General features: G+C 39.9%; 1 protein-coding gene across 1 annotated transcript in view; it reads right to left on the bottom strand.

The window, feature by feature from the left end:
* The window catches only part of ADGRG4 (adhesion G protein-coupled receptor G4), a gene marked incomplete at its 5' end in the record, with an annotated part of 115,031 nt that overhangs the window by 81,210 nt on the left and 15,497 nt on the right, over window positions 1-18,324 (bottom strand). The window contains 1 exon segment of the mRNA XM_055437667.2: window positions 15,273-15,887. Within this exon segment, the coding sequence (XP_055293642.2) occupies window positions 15,273-15,887 (615 nt within the window).

Below are 18,324 nucleotides of genomic sequence, written 5' to 3'. Positions count from 1 at the left end.
AATGATTAACTGTTGTCAAATGCTTATATTCATCTCAATACTGTAGATTGAAAATGTTTTGATCTGGAACACCAAGATTAAAATTTCTTGAACATGCACCATTTATGTATGTATATTTACAAATAATGTGTATATATATATAATAAATTTACAATATGTATATTATAAACAGAGTCAAAATATGTCAAAAGAATGATAAAAATAGAAACTTCACAATATTTTCTTCCTGCACTCTAACGTATACTCCCTAGAATTGTGCACCCCACTTTGAAGACCACTGGAGCTTATCTTATATCTCAATTCATATCACAATTCAAGTCAATTAAATTGAACAAGTATTGTAAATACTATTGTAGATTCTGTGAGAAATGTATAGAGTTTATGGCATGATTTTTTTCCCTCAGAGAGCTCACACTTTTATTGGAAAATCTTATATTACTGAAATATTTTTAGACAAAATGTAATATAATATTTTAAAAACAAAGCAGTAAAAACACAATGAAATAACAAATACAATGAAATAAATAAATGAAAACACAATGAAATAATAAAGCAAGCAATGGAATATACTCAGGTTTCACATCTCTAAAGTAATGAGTTGGCCAAAAAGTTCATTTGGATTTTTCCATAAGATGTTACAGGAAAACCCTGGTGAACTTTTTGGCCACCCCAATACAAAGGATGATCAGCACACTAGCTCCAAGCTAATGAGGAAGCTGTTTTTTAGAACACGTGGGTCTTTTGAGAAATGATAATGTTTGGATAGTGAAAGCAAACTCACACAGCAATGAATACAGAGGCATTGAAAGGATCAGTCTAACTGGAAGGGAGTATGTTGGATAGGCGTACAAAAGAATGTCAGACTAGGATGGGTGGGCAGACAGATAAGAGAAGATAAGATAGCAGCTTTACTTACTACAAGCCAAGCACTGTGCTACTTGCTCTTGCATTTAATGCACCTAACAACCTTGCAAGATAGATATCACAATTAACCACATTTTAGAGTTGAAGAAACTGAGTGTCAGAATCTTTACATGAATTAATTGCTCAAGTTCACACTTGGAGGTCTATCATCTATGGTCTTAATCACTATACCATTTGCAAAGATGTAAATTCTTGAACCAGGAGATTGAGTTGATAAAAAGTAAATTTTAAAAGGTGACTAAGATGGTAAAGAAGCTGCCTGAAATGCAGGAGACCTGGATTCAATCCCTGGGTCGGGAAGATTCCCTGGAGAAGGGAATGGCAACCCACTCCAGTATTCTTGCCTGGAGAATTCCATGAACAGAGGAGCCTGGTGGGCTACAGTCCATGGGGTCACAAAGAGTTGGACACATCTGAGTGACTAACACTTAGTCTTTAAAGAAAATGAATTCTATGGCAGTGTACAGGATGGGTAGGAATGGGAAGAAACTGAGGGCAAGGAGACTTTTTAGAACACTGATAGAGTCCTCCTCCCCACCTCACTCCACCAACCCAGCCATCCACTCTACCTGCACTTGAGCAGACAAGCACTGCTGGACATAGCCATATAGGAGGATGAATTAATATTTTTATAAATTCATGATCACCAACCTCAAATAAGCCTTTCACACTGTGCATCCAGCCTAGTACATTTCTCTGGTCAATTTATGCTCCTACTCTGCAATAACTATTGATATTCTTCCCCATTCTCAGACTTTACCCTCACACGTTTATCAAGTAACCTTGCCTCTTACTTCATTAAAAAAAACAGTAGAAGTCATCAGACAGAAACTTAGCTGTGCTGACTTCCACTCCTGATTTTAAACACATTCCACTTTATTGCAAAAGAAAACAAAACCCCTATATCTTTCTACAGGTACTGTTCTCTCACTCTTCTCCCCATCACACCCCAACTATTTTTAAAAAGTTTATTGGACATCCCTGGCAGTCCAGTGGTAAAGACTCCATGCTTTCACTGTAGAGGGCTCAAGTTTGATCCCTGGTTGAGCTCAGACGGTAAAGCATCTGCCTGCAATGCGGGAGACCTGGGTTCGATCCCTTGGTCGGGAAGATCCCCTGGAGAAGGAAATGGCAACCCACTCCAGTACTCTTGCCTGGAAAAGTTCATGGATGGAGGAGCCTGGTAGGCTCCAGTCCATGGGATCACAAAGAGTTGGACACGACTAAGCAACTTCATTGGCACTGAGGAACTAAGATCCTGCATGCCATGCAGCGCAGCCATAAAATAAAATAAAACTAATAATTCAGTTCAGTCGCTCAGTCGTGACCCACTTTTGCAACCCCATGAATCACAGCACGCCAGGCCTCCCTGTCCATCACCAACTCCCGGAGTTCACTCAAACTCATGTCCATCAAGTCGGTGATGCCATCCAGCCATCTCATTCTCGGTCGTTCCCTTCTCCTCCCACCCCCAATCCCTCCCAGCATCAGAGTCTTTTCCAGTGAGTCAACCCTTCGTATGAGGTGGCCAAAGTATTGGAGTTTCAGCTTCAGCATCAGTCCTTCCAATGAACACCCAGGACTGATCTCCTTTAGAATGGACTGGTTGGATCTCCTTAAAGTCCAAGGAACTCTCAAGAGTCTTCTCCAAAAGTTCAAAAGCATCAATTTTTCAGCGCTCAGCTTTCTTCACAGTCCAACTCTCACATCCATACATGACTACTGGAAAAACCATAACTTGACTAGACGGACCTTTGTTGGCAAAGTAATGTCTCTGCTTTTTAATATCCTATCTAGGTTGGTCATAACTTTCCTTCCAAGGAGTAAGCATCTTTTAATTTCATGGCTGCAATCAGCATCCACAGTGATTTTGGAGCCCCCAAAAATAAAGTCTGACACTGTTTCCACTGTTTTTCCATCTATTTCCCATGAAGTGATGGGACCAGATGCCATGATCTGTTTTCTGAATGTTGAGCTTCAAGCCAACCTTTTCACTCTCCTCTTTCACTTTCATCAAGAGGCTTTTTAGTTCCTCTTCACTTTCTGCCATAAGGGTGGTGTCATCTGCATATCTGAGGTTATTGATATTTCTCCCAGCAATCTTGATTCCAGCTTGTGCTTCTTCCAGCCCGGCGTTCCTCATGATGTACTCTGCATAGAAGTTAAATAAGCAGGGTGACAATATACAGCCTTGACGTACTCCTTTTCCTATTTGGAACCAGTCTGTTGTTCCATGTCCAGTTCTAACTGTTGCTTCCTGACCTGCATACAGCCACACAATTGTACATCTCACACGCTAGTAAAGTCATGCTCAAAATTCTCCAAGCCAGGCTTCAGCAATATGTGAACCGTGAACTTCCAGATGTTCAAACTGGTTTTAGAAAAGGCAGAGGCACCAGAGATCAAATTGCCAACATCCACTGGATCATGGAGAAAGCAAGAGAGTTCCAGAAAAACATCTGCTTCATTGACTATGCCAAAGCCTTTGACTGTGTAGATCACAATAAACTGTGGAAAATTCTGAAACAGATGGGAATACCAGACCACCTGACCTTCCTCTTGAGAAAACTAATAATAAACATCTTTAAAAAGTTTATCAATACTGGCTATCTCCATGCTCCCCTGACCCATTCTTTCACCCACAGTTAGCTGGCTTCTTCCATCATCATTCAACTGAACAGCACTCACTAAGGCCACCAGTGGCCTCCATGTAGACAAATACTATGAATACTTTGTCAGTCCTCATCTTACTTGACCTTTCAACAGCTTTTGATAACATTGACCACTCCCTCCTTCTTGAAATACTCTTTTAATTGACTTCCGAGACAATGCATTCTGGCCACTCCTTCTGGCTATCGCCTTTGCAGACATACCTTATTTTACCTGGCCATTAAATATCAGGGTTCCCCAAGGATCGGTCCCAGCACCTCTTTTCTTCTCACTCTATGTTTTCTTCACACTTACACCAATACACAGATGAATCTCGAAGTTATATTTGTAGACCAGATCTCTATTCCAAACTCCACACTTATATAACCAATTGCTCACTTGACATCATCTGTTGCATATATCTCTCATTAACACCTCAACTCAATATGCCCCAATCTGAACTCTCTCCAAACTGGGTCCTCTTTCAGTATTCCCTTAGTGAATGACATTATCATCCATTACACTGTGCAAGTCAAAACTCTCTCCCTCTGTCTCCTTCATTTTCTTTCATCTGCTATAGCCAACTCATAATCTTGTCCTATGGATCTTACCTGCTAAACATCTCTAGATTCCATCTTTTTCTCCATCATTATCACTTATCACTGCCCAAGCCACCATCAATCTCTCACCTAGACTATGACAGTAGCTTCCCAACTAGATTCTGCCTTCATTCTTGGTGCTCCTCCAATCTGTTCCATAATACGATCAGAATGATCTTGGTGCTCCTCCAATCTGTTCCATAATACGATCAGAATGATCTTTTTGACATGCAAATTTGATCATGTATCACACACACACACACACACCCCTTCACATACTTCGTTCGTTCCGTTGCTCAGTCGTGTCCGACTCTTTGCGACCTCGTGGACTGTAGCCTACCAGGCTTCTCCGTCCATGGGATTCTCCAGGCAAGAATACTGGAGTGGGTTACCGTTTCCTTCTCCAGGGGATCTTCCCGACCCAGGGATCGAACCCGGGTCTCCCATATTGGAGGCAGACGCTTTAACCGCTGAGCCACCAGGGAAGCCCTTCACATACTTAGCTCCCTTTAGTGGTCTTGTGTTACTCATAGGATTAAAAAAGAAAAATTTTTCAGGACTTCCCTGGTGGTCCAGTGGTTAAGAATCTGCTTTGCAATGCAGGGGATGGGGGTTTGATCCCTGGTCAGGGGACTAAAGTTCCACATGCGGCAAGGCAGCTAAGCCCATGAACTGCAATTACTGAGTCCACACACCACATCGAAAGATCCCAGACGCTGCAGTGAAGATCCCACGTGCCACAACTAAAACCCATGGCAGCCGAATAAATACATAAATAATTTTTAAAAATTTTTAACAGAGCTTAAATAAACTCTGCATGGTTTGGTCCCTACCTACCTCTTCATTCTCAGTTTGTACTAAATTTCTCCCTTGTTTCCTGAGATTCAGACCATCAGCCTCATTTTAATCCTCTAATACTGGGCATTATTTTCCCACCACAAAAGCATTGCATATGCTGCTACTTCTACTTAGAATGATCTTCCCACCCTTCTTCATCTGATTAACATCTATTCATCCTCCAGATCTCACTCATGCATCACTTCTTCAAGGAAGCCTACCTTTTTTTGCCTCCATGACTGGGTCAAACCAATCTATTCCAGGTTCTTATGACAACTTTCTAATGACATCCCTCAGACCTCTTCTTCATAGTACTTGTCACAGATGCAGTTTTACATCTGTGTGCATGTGTGCTTATTAATATATGTCTTTTTCACTGCACTGTATGGGTAGGGACTTCATCTTTCTTTGCTCACTCACCATTGCATCCTCCAGTGCCTAATACAGTGCCCAGCACATGGTAAATGTCCAATATATATTTGCTAACTAACTGGACAAGTGGAAATGATAAAGGTTTGGGATGAGATGAGAGTAGTATGGGAAATCCCAATCCTACAGCTATTGGAAAGGAAGAATTGACAGGATATGTTAGCAAAGAGGTTTAAGAAATGAAGATAGAGAAGTCTCAGAGAACTTAACTTCTGCTTTTGAACTAATTGGAGAACAGTGGTGATATTCATAGAACTAGGAAAATTGGGAGAGGAGCTTCATTCGGAAGGAAAACACCCACTTCAGGCTTAGATAAGGGGAATTTGGAATGTTGGTGGAAAATCTAAGTGAAAATGGTGCATAGTAAAATTCAAGACAGAGTCATAATTTTTCTGCAGTTCAAATCATCCAAAATGAAATCGTGCATATTTACCATTGGGAAATTATCATTTTGAATCTACCTGGGAAGCACAACATCTATGATGTAGGAATAACTATGGTGGTAGACAATCTACTAACTTATTTCACTGTCTCAGGTATTAAAATTATTTTTAATTTGCATGTACAGAAACTCTGAGATGTGTGGGATGTTCTTTGAGATTCTGTGGTCATCAGCGAATAGAATGAGTGACAATCAGAAACCTGCAACTAACTGTATAGATGAGTTGAAAAGTTCACATATTTATAAAAAGAAAACAAAGTGGTATAAGAAGTACTTTTTTACTTAATTTTACAACATTGTTTCAATTATCAGAGATTCACATCCTATCAAGCTATAACAGCACAATATTTATTTCAAGCTTTCTGCCTTCAGATTTGACCATTAGTTCAGTTCAGTTCAGTCGCTCAGTTGTGTCTGACTCTTTGCAACCCCATGAATCACAGCACGCCAGGCCCCCCTGTCCATCACCAACTCCCGGAGTTCACTCAAACTCATGTCCATCAAGTCGGTGATGCCATCCAGCCATTTCATTCTCTGTTGTCCCCGTCTCCTCCCGCCCCCAATCCCTCCCAGCATCAGACTCTTCCAGTGAGTCAACTCGTCGCATGAGGTGGCCAAAGTATTGGAGTTTCAGCTTCAGCATCAGTCCTTCCAATGAACACCCAGGACTTATCTCCTTTAGAATGGACTGGTTGGATCTCCTTAAAGTCCAAGGGACTCTCAAGAGTCTTCTCCAGCACCACAGTTCAAAAGCATCAATTCTTCGGCGATCAGCCTTCTTCACAGTTCAACTCTCATATCTATACATGACCACGGGGAAAACCAAAGCCACAGCTGCAAGTAAAAGAATTGTCAGGATCTTGGCTCCCACTTTTACAGATGGCTTTATCACAGCCAATTGGCTTAGCAAACCTGTTAAAGTATCACTTATATCACATTGGAGGAGTGTGGCATCCCAGGTCCTGAATTACTCCCCATGAATGCACTAATTATCGAGAGAAGGGTTCACAATTCCCATTCCTTAACAAATGATTTATGATTGGGCTGCATGCACTTTTAGGAAAACAATATGTCAGACTTTATTTTTTTGGGCTCCAAAATCACTGCAGGTGCTGATTGCAGCCATGAAATTAAAAGGCGCTTACTCCTTGGAAGGAAAGTTATGACCAATCTTGATAGTATATTAAAATGCAGAGACATTACTTTGCCAACAAAGGTCTGTCTAGTCAAGGCTATGGTTTTTCCCGTGGTCATGTATGGATGTGAGAGTTGGACTGTGAAGAAAGCTGATCGCCGAAGAATTGATACTTTTGAACTGTGGTGCTGGAGAAGACTCTTGAGAGTCCCTTGGACTTTAAGGAGATCCAACCAGTCCATTCTAAAGGAGATCAATCCTGGGTGTTCATTGGAAGGACTGATGCTGAAGCTGAAACTCCAATACTTTGGCCACCTCATGCGAAGGGTTGACTCACTGGAAAAGACTCTGATGCTGGGAAAGGTTGGGGGCGGGAGGAGAAGGGGACGACCGAGAATGAGATGGCTGGATGGCATCACCGACTCTGTGGACATGAGTTTGAGTGAACTCCGGGAGTTGGTGATGGACAGGGAGGCCTGGCGTGCTGTGATTCATGGGGTCGCGGAAAGTCGGACACGACTGAGCAACTGAACTGAACTGAACCACAAAAGCCTAAGTTATGTTCTTTGATGCAGCATTCAAACAGCACTGTTACAGAAACCCTTAACAAGTAATGGGAAACTCTTTTAGAAAACAGAGGATGGGAATTAGACATGGTACTTTTATCTAGAGAGGGCTGAACTATAGATGTTAATTGTTATTAACACTTCTTGTAAGCATCTCAAAAAGAAGCAAAAGATTGAGAAAAAGAAAGACAAATGAGTTGAACAAAACTGCCAAGCAGGTGGCGTTTTAAGTACAAGATATCGCTTAGGAAATAATGCAACTTTCATTTTAACTTAGGGGCTTCCCAGGTGGCTCAGTGGTAAAGAATCCACCTGCCAATGCAGGAGACATAGGAGATAGGGGTTCAATCCCTGGGTCAGGAAGATCCCCTGGAGAAGGGAATGACAATTCACTTCAGTATTCTTGCCTGGAAAATCCCATGGACAGAGGAGCCTGGTGGGCTGTAGTCCGTAGGGTAGCAGAGTCTGAGCAACTGAGCACATACACATGCACACATTTTAACTTAAAACCTGGATTTGTATATTTCAACAAACAAATCCCATTGAATCTTTCAGATGAAATGCTTTTAATAAAGACTCAAGTCTTCCATAATTAAATCACAGAATTTTAGACCTGCCTTGGAGATTGTATTCAATCCCCTCACATAGAGACTAGGCCCAAAGAGGTGCAGTGTTGAGAAGATGAGATTTCCACAAGTGAAATACGCAGAGAAGAAATAAGAAAGTGTGCTCTGGTGCTTCAGTTATCTGGTACCCATAAGTGCATACCCTCAATTTACACAGAAAACCACAAACCCTGGAGAAAGAAGGGACTCTAACTAAAAGAATCAAGGATTGGAAAACTTAAATAATAAAAGCCAGGTTGTGCAGATGCTGAACTGCTCAACAGAAAGCAATCACCCAGAACAGTCAGATACAAACTTTAGAAGAGATCATCACAGTGCTAAACCAAAACGTGAAGATACTTTGCAAAGATTTTTCAGCAACAACCTTTCAGAATCTTACTTTGCAGTGGAAAGAAATGAACTATGGATAAACACAACAACCTGGATGACTCTCCAGAGAATGATGCTAAGTAAATAAAAGCCAATTCTGGGCTTCCCAGGTGGTTCAGTGGTAAAGAATCTGCCTGCCAGTGCAGTAGACGCAGGTTCAATCCCTGGTCCAGGAAGATCCAACATGCCATGGAGCAATTATGTCCATGTCCATGTCCACGTCCATGTGCATGTCCAGCCCATGTCCCACAACTATTGAGCCTATGCTTTAGAGCCCACAAACCGCAACTACTGAGCCTGTGTACTGCAACTACTGAAGCTCACGCACTCTAGAGCCCGTGCTCTGCAACAAGAGAAGCCACCATAATGAGAAGCCCATGCACTGCAGCTAGAGTAGCCCCCACTTGCTACAACTAAGAAAAATCTGCACAGCGATGAAGACCCAGCACAGCCAAAAATACAAATAAATAAATAGATAAACTTTTAAAAAGAAAATCCTTAAAGTTTACATATTGTATGATTCCATTTGTTAATGTTTTTGAAATGATAAAATTTTAGAAACAGAAAACAGATTATTTGTAATTGTCGAAGGTTAGGGATGCTAGAAACAGAGATGTGGGGAAAGGGAGGAAGGTGGGCGTGTTTGTAAAAGGGCAACATGATGGATCATTGCAGTATTGAAACCATTAGCCATTCCGTATCTTGACTGTGGTGATGAACACGCAAGACTACACTAGTGATAGAACTGTATAGAACTTAATACACACACACACACACACACACACACACGAATGAGTATAAGTAAAACTAGAGACATCTGAATAAGATCAGTGGATTGTGTCCAGGTCAATATTCTGGTTGTTATGCCATAGCTTTACAAAATGTTACAATTGGGGGAAACTGGGCAAAGTGTACAAGGGATCTCCAGCTGCATGTGAATCTACAGTTATCTCAATAAAAATTCATTAAAAGAAGCAAATGCAAAAGTCCACACCCTGCAGGCAGTTGAACAATAACCGAATGTCCATTTGTACTGGAGAGACCACAGAAGCCATGGAGAGTGGCCTCCACCTTTGAAGGGCTTTTGAACGTGTTTCGTCTCATTCACCTTTTGTGAACAAGAGATCACTTGAGCAAATGACCTGCGTGAGTTTTGCTGTCTGTGTATTTTAAAGTGGTGATAATCCATACTAATTCATAGGGGCCTGTGGACTTAATTGTCATTTGCTCCTTCACCTTAGACCAAATTGTATTATTGTAACCATTGGGAGCTAGAGGACAGAGGTATGGAGTAGTTGAATATTCATGAGGCATTTTGTTGCAGATTACCTTCCAACAGAATATTAAGTAGAACATTTGCTAAGGTACCAAATTCTGCTTGTGATTTGGGTATATCACCTCATATTAAATCTTTGCATTTTTCTAAACCACATTTTGCATCTGATTTTTCTTTCAATCGCGACCTCTGGAAATATAATTCAGAGTGTGTTTATTAGATTTGTGAGAGATAATGGTGACCAGAAACTGTCACAGACACATCTGCCTATGGGGTAGAAAAAATACAAAATGAGCATCTTTAAGATGATGAGGGGAAAAAAGTTGTTTTCAAAATGGTGTCTGTATTCAGTTTCCAGGCAAGGACACAAAAAATGAATCCTGCAATAGAGAGAGAGATAGGCTAGAAGTTTCCATCTCTGAATCCATAGACGAATGTCACCCTGTGCAGGAGAATACAAATAAGGAGGTTTGAACGAACTTCAAACAGCCCTTGCTTATCTTTCATGATGAAAAATGAGTATCGCACAGAGAATTGATGTACAGGGGCAAAACCAAATCTCCTTTTAGCTAGAAAAGCCCATCAGAGCATCCTATCAGAGCTGATAATTGGACAGAAGCCTTAATAGTGGGCCAGACAAATATCTTAGGTAGTATGTAAACTATATACTCAATCTCTGCATATTTTAAGAATGGTTAGTTCATAAAGTAATTCAAAACAGCTGGAGCATTAGATTAATTAATGGGCTTCCTTGGTGGCTCAAACAGTAAAGAATCTGCCTGCAATGCAGGAGACCCGGGTTCGATCCCCAGGTCTGGAAGATCCTCTGGAGAAGGAAATGGCTACACACTCCAGTAGTCTTGCTGGAGAATTCCATGGATTAATTAATAAATCTTAGCAAATCAACAGTTTCATGCACACAAGGACCTTATGCTTTGATACAGGGTAGATTTCGCAGAACTGACTCAATTCAAGTTACTTTATTCTTTTCCAAGAAGGGATTTCTCAAATGCATTAACTGAGTAATTTAATCTACATACCTTTAGGAAGACTCTTCACTTTCATACATTCCCAAGTCAGAACAAGTCTTTGTTGGATAGTGTGTCTGAGCTGAGATTAGGAAATTATGCTCAACATACCTAGAGAGGAATTTTAGCTTGTGATCAGTTCCTAATTGTCACTTCAAGAAATTTCAGTCACCATCCATTCCTTTTAAAAATACATTAGACTTTTGTCACATCTAAAGCCTGGAAACAACTTAAAAGTCTTTCAAAAGGAGCTCATTGAATAAATTTTACCATAGCTCTATTCTATATAATCAGAAAGCCCTATATTTTCTGATACTGAAATATCTCCAAAATATACTATTAATGTAAAAAAAAAAATACAGAGGACTATGCTTATGGTCATGATCTCAAATGTGAAAAAGAAAAATGAAGACTATTTATACTGAAACATAGTTTTAAATTGTTTCTACAAGGATATATAAAAAAATTAATCATTACTTTTAGGGAGAAGCACTTGGGTTAAGGGACTGAAGCAAAAGGAGACTTTTACTTTATATCTTTATGCATTGTTTGAATTTTAGCCATGTATGTCATTACTTTTAATTTAAAAAGTGAATCAATTTTAATGAATAGTTAAATTAATAAAATAACTAGCAAAAATGGTAAATCAATTTAAACTATAAAAGCTTATATTGCTTTGTCTTGAAATTGTACTTTTAATCATGTGTCTTATGAAATTACAAGCCCATGTATACCAAGATGTTTGTACAAGAAAATTCACTGTAGTATTATTTGTAACTGCAGACTTGAAAGCAATTTAAATGCCCATTGATGGTGAGTTAGTCAAATAAATTATAGTATACCTATACAATGGATATATTAATATGAAACCCCAAAACGAATGAGGTGGGTATATTACTAAACATCTGATGTGTCCACCATATTAAGCCAAAATAAATCAAATTGTAAAACTACATGTACATATGCATATATTATTTTTGTTTTTTAAACTATACACACACATTACACCCGTGCATACACACACACATTATAAATCCACAGGAAAAAAATTCTAAAAGAAAAATGACACTTCTGTGGATAGGATGCAGGGTAGGTTTTACTGTATACTTCATGTACTTCTGTATTATTTGAGTTTATTTTATTCACAACAATATGTATTGCATTTATAATATTTTTAAATAGATGCTTTAAAACTAAAGCGAAATTACTAATGATTAGCACTTTTGCCTTTATTATTTTTTAAATAATAAACACCTTTATTAAAATAAACCCCTTGTTTATTCCTGAGATATCTACAACTACAATGAATACTTGTTTATTAAACTCAGGTAGTGTTCATGGTTTTCAGCAAATGTTCCCCCAAAGCCTTGTTCTCATGAATATATAAATATATACATATATAATTTATGAGTAAATAGATTTATTGAGAATTATAACCTAGTAATGTGCTCATTACAATTTATTTTTGAACGGTCATAATCTTTCTATGGAACATAAATAGCAATTTATCAGGCAAAAGCTGAAGCTAGACATGTAGTAACCACTCCTTTTATTCAGATAATTGCTCTCTTTTTCCCAGATGTCAGACAGCAGCATGGAGGTAGAAGAAATTCTGTGGTGTTACAGTTCCTTCAGTGGGGAGCAAGCAGTGATCGTAGCTGATAACCAGGTGGGTTAGCAGCAGCAGCAATTCACTTCAAAGGAAGCTTCTAAGACACTATCTCATAACATTTTTGGGGGCCACAGACTCCTTTGAGGTAGTCTTACAAGCTGCGGAGGGTGAAAAGAATGGCTTTGCAACAGGACAGATCTTTGTTCAAATCCCTGCTCTGCTACATATTTGATGGGTGACCTTCAGCAATTTATTTAAACTCTCAGAGCTTCTTTTTCCTCATCCATAAAGTGCCTGTACACAGCAAGGACTCAGTAAAAGGCAGCAATCATGTTATTTTAGAATATGATGAAAACTACAGACTGTCCTCAGGGGGGAAAAATTCACCTTACATTTTTAGCATGGTGCATACCATCTCAAGGGCTTTGCTCACCCATCAAAGCCATTCTGCACCTCAGGTTAGAAACCCCTGGTTTAATGTTTGAAAAGAACATTTGAAGACACCAGAGTAATAAAAATAACATTTTCTACTCCTTCTACTGTTATTTTATGTTGTGTTTTCTTTAGCTTGTTCATTGTATTGAATTATTTGCATATTATGTCTACCAGGACTTACTGAGAACAAGAGGATAGATTGTACATTACAAAGTATACAAAAGAGCAAAACGAATGAGGGCCATCTAACACTTTAACACTTCAGTTAGATTTAGTCATTTACCAGCAAAGTGTAGGAAAGACCATTGCCATTCACTGGCCAGATTAGGCTTTCAAAGACCACCGCTAAGTATATGGATTTAATAGAGCCACACTTCTGGTTCCTTCCATCAAAGATAAAGTTACTTGAAAATGCTTTGAGTGAGCTGTTCAGGCTTAACCTACTAGTCCTTAGCTCAGTTTTTGTAAGCAGAACTAGCCTGGATTTTTCGCTTTCATTTTCAAGCCTTCACAACAGAGAAAAACCAAATGCCTTCAGGTAGTAGCTCAAAGGAATAGGTCTCCTGTTCCTTTGCATTAGTCTGAGCTCAAAGAAATACAGAAAGCTTCCGGAATGTGCCTCTGCCATTAACTCAAACAGAATCCAGACCATTGGTGAAAATCTATCTCCAGAGTCAGTAAGAACCCTATTAGGCATGGATATAGCCCCTAATCCCTCGCTACCCCCTCCCAAATCCATAAGAACAGTAAATAATATTCCTCTAAGAATAAATGAACATTTCAGGAAATGAGAAAAAATTCTATCTGGATGCTGCTATCAATAACTTCGCCCACACTTTGGCTGCTGCTGACGATGATGGAGACGATTGGATTTGAGAAGTGGAGTCATCCAGAGAAAAACAATCTTAAATTTCCTCCTTAAAATTGCAAAGATATACATGTGTAATTCCAAAAACCCAATTTTCTTACAAGAGTTTCATTTTAAATGGTTCTCCCACAACACCATTGCTTTCAAAAGAAAAATTAATTGGTATACCAATACTGTTTCCCACTAAAAGGGTCTGGGGTTCTTTGGTTAAATGGCTGAGTCTTGGGCTGAGTGGGAAAAGTACAAGATGAGCCTGTAACACTAGTATTGTGCTAGAAACTAAGGAAGTGCTCAAAAAATAATGGAAATGTGTCAAAAGGACACAAGAGCCAAACTGAAGGACTCCCACTGACCAAATCTGGGCCAATCTGAGCATGAAAATAAATGATAGCAACAGATTGTAATCCATTGAATAAGAGTCCATGAGTTCATGCTGATATAAACATATAAACAACCAGAGGAGTAAATAAGTAAATGTGGAAGAAGAAGACACTCTTCCTCACAATAGAGTACTAACTAATAAATATGGGAAAATGATGGAGTTCTAAAAATCAACATTTTGTAGTCATTATAATAATAAGTGATTGAGGCATGAATCATCAATAGATATAAAACTACTGGGTGAAAGTTTAATAAGAACAGGATGTTGACATAGTTTCCAAATATCTCCCAGGAAATTACTTAATTACAAAGGAAAAAAATAGTAACTTTGCAGTGGAGAAATCTAACAGTCATTATCAGAATCAATTGATCAAAGTTACCATCAGCAGTAATGAGACCAACTGGCATCATGAAAAGCAGGGAAAGACAAAGGATCTGTTCCAGATAAAATCTAAAAAGACTCATAACTAAATTAAATGCATGATCTGAATTGGATCCTGGACCAAGTAAAACAAGAGAAATTATTAGGACAATTGGATAAATTTGAATATGGACTATGAATTAGATATTAGTATTGTATCAATGTAAAACTTTCTGATTTTGACCACTGTACTGTGGTTATGTAAGAGAATTTCCTTATTCTCAGGTAATTACACACTGAGATATTAAGGGATTGAAATGAAGTCTTATATCTGCAACTTAATCTCAAATTATTAAGAAATAATTTGTGTGTATGTGTGTGGGGGCGGTGTGAGAGAGAGTGTGTGTAGGGAGTGGGGGAAAATAAGGAGAGCGAGAGGGAGAAAGATAAAACATATGAGGAAATTGGAACAGTCGGTGAAGCTGGGTAGAGAATATGCAAAAATTTTTTGTCATATTCTTGAGATTTTTCTTTTAGTTTGAAATCATATCAAAATACAAGACAGAAAATAATATTTGCTTTAAGTTAAAAGAAAAATGACAAAACTGTGGCAACCTTAGGCCCCTCTGAGGAAGACAGAGCCTGAGCCTAGGAGTGCGTTGTTGAGAGTAGTGAACAGAAGAGTTCTGCACCATCACTACCCTTGCTAAGAAAGACAATTCATCAGTTACTCACAGCAGCACAGTTTCACATCAACAGTTGGAATGATCTTGTTGACAAGCCAAACATCTTTTTCCCAACTAAACACATTTCCACTCAGACACTTCATAAACTCTTCATTTCCCAAGATGTGGTCCCAGAGTTGAGAGTAGTACAAGCTGCTGGTGAACCTAGGAACCAGGCCTTGAACCTGGTCAATGCCTTTCTTGAGAAAATGTCCTAGAACCAGAGTCCCATCAGGTACTAGGTTTTGTGATTGATCCATAATTACCAGTATCCTTTTCTTATTCAAGAAGAGCTCTAATCTGCCTTTCATACCATTCCATGCCAACCATACTGTGTGCCACTGAAATGGAATCAGGTGTTAACGGATGTGAAAGGTCTTGCCAAAGTTGTGCATGATTAGCTGCTGATGATCTCCCGAGAGTTCAAGTTCTATGTCTTCTCTGCCCAGGAAAGTGTTATTAGAAATGTAGGAGAAAGCCATCCAAGCACTTGATTTGACACTCACAAATTGCAGGTCAAGGCATATTGTGAATTGACTTAGTTCAGGAATACTGTTGGTCAGGCTTACATATGTGTCACATTTGTCATAAAAATCCAGCCTTTTTCCTTTTAGTGAGAATGCATCTGTCCACATTTGGAGGAAGGGAAAAGAGAAAACAAATGAAATTTCAGTAACAAAAAAAAATAAATTTTAACATCTTCCTTAACCATAGAGTCAAATCCAGATTGTACAAGACTATTATGAGTCAATACTGGTGCACACAAGCCGAAAGAGTAGATATTAAAAAAATAATCTCTATTTGACATGTGACTTTATTTTGACAGAGAAGTTTCTTCCTAATTATATTTAGCATGGGATAGTATGAAAAGTTCGGAGAAGGCAATGGCAAGCCACTCCAGTACTCTTGCCTAGAAAATCGCATGGACAGAGGAGCCTGGTGGGCTGCAGTCCATGGGGTCGCTACTAGTCGGACACGACTGAGCGACTTCACTTTCACTTTTCACTTTCACACATTGGAGAAGGAAATGGCAACCCACTCCAATGTTCTTGCCTGGAGAATCCCAGGGACGGCGGTGCCTGGTCGGCTGCTGTCTATGGGGTCGCAGAGTCGGACACGACTGAAGTGACTTAGCAGCAGCAGCAGCAGTATGAAAAGTTAGATTAGTGTTCCCAGAGGTCACTGCACACACCAACTGAACAATTTGGGGGAGGGGGCAGTTAGAAGTATGTGGCTAGTGTTTGGGAGAGGCCAGGAAAAGTCAGCTGGGACTTAAAATTTGCTGCCCATAATACTCACTCATACAATCAAAAGATGACCATTTCCATCTACGTAACTGCCTTATTATATTCACATTGCAACAGCAATTTATTTCTCCAATACCTTTTGCTGATCCAAATTACCTGATTTATTCTGCCTCTGGAGATGGCTTCTCGCTGAGGCACTGACAGGGGCCTGAAGGATGGACAACACTGGATATGCAAGGATTCTGTTTACATTCAGGAGGGGTGCAGTGGCACTTCCCGGAGTGCAACCTGCCAGGCTCCTCTGTCCATGGGATTTTCCAAGCAAGAGTACTGGAGTGGGGTGCCATTGCCTTTTCCTACCATTTCCTCACTAAGAGGGCTGCAGCAGCTTTAAGAGGCTCAAGATGGCGGTGACCTGGTGACCATTGACTCTGGAGTCAGACAACCTGGGTTGGAATCCCAGCTCTGACGCTTTTCAGGTAGGTCACATTGAGCAAGTAACCTAACCTCCCAATGTGTCAATGTTTGCTTCAGTAAAATGGGAATTTAGGGCCACAAAGATGCATGAATGCACAACCCAGGGTCACCACCAAATAAGTCTCCTATCAGCCTCACAAGATTGATTGAGGATTAAGTGAGATGATGTGTGTTCTCAAATATTACTGAAGGACATGTGCGTTGGTCCAGTCTTTTGGCAGGCAATTTGGCAGGATCTATGAAGGACAGACGGAGGAGGCAAGGGCACCCCACTCCAGTACTCTTGCCTGGAAAATCCCATGGACAGAGGAGCCTGGTAGGCTGCAGTCCATGGTGTCGCTGAGGGTCGGACACAACTGAGTGACTTGACTTTCACTTTTCACTTTCATGCATTGGAGAAGGAAATGGCAACCCACCCCAGTGTTCTTGCCTGGAGAATCCCAGGGACGGGGGAGCCTGGTGGGCTGCCGTCTATGGGGTCACACAGAGTTGGACACAACTGAAGCGACTTAGCAGCAGCAGCATGAAGGACAGAATAAAGGACAGAAATGGTATGGACCTAATAGAAGCAGAAGATATTAAGAAGAGGTGGCAAGAATACACAGAAGAACTATACAAAAAAGATCTTCACGACCCAGATAATCACGATGGTGTGATCACTCACCTAGAGCCAGACATCCTGGAATGTGAAGTCAAGTGGACCTTAAGAAACATCACTATGAACAAAGCTAGTGGAGGTGATGGAATTCCAGTTGAGCTATTTCAAATCCTAAAAGATGATGCTGTGAAAGTGCTGCACTCAATATGCCAGCAAATCTGGAAAACTCAGCAGTGGTCACAGGGCTGGAAAAGGTCAGTTTTCATTCCAATCCCCAAGAAAAGCAATGCCAAAGAATGCTCAAACTACCGCACAACTGCACTCACCTCACATGCTAGCAAAGTAATGCTCAAAATTCTCCAAGCCAGGCTTCAACAGTACGTGAATCGTGAACTTCCAAATGTTCAAGCTGGCTTTAGAAAAGGCAAGAGGAACCAGAGATCAAATTGTCAACATCCGCTGGATCATCAAAAAAGCAAGAGAGTTCCAGAGAAATTTCTGCTTTATTGACTATGCCAAAACCTTTGACTGTGTGGATCACAACAAGCTGTGAAAAATTCTTCAAGAGATGGGAATACCAGACCATGTGACCCACCTCTTGAGAAATCTGTATGCAGGTCAAGAAGCAACAGTTAGAACTGGACATGGAACAACAGACTGTTTCCAAATCAGGAAAGGAGTACATCAAGGCTGTATATTGTCATCCTGTTTATTTAACTTATATGCAGAGTACATCATGA

Source organism: Moschus berezovskii, chromosome X (genome assembly GCF_049115385.1).
Source record: "Moschus berezovskii isolate FMDL1 chromosome X, NW_MosBer_1.0, whole genome shotgun sequence".
In the NCBI taxonomy this organism is placed as follows: Eukaryota; Metazoa; Chordata; class Mammalia; order Artiodactyla; family Moschidae; genus Moschus; species Moschus berezovskii.
This window is presented reverse-complemented; position numbering and strand designations above follow the sequence as displayed.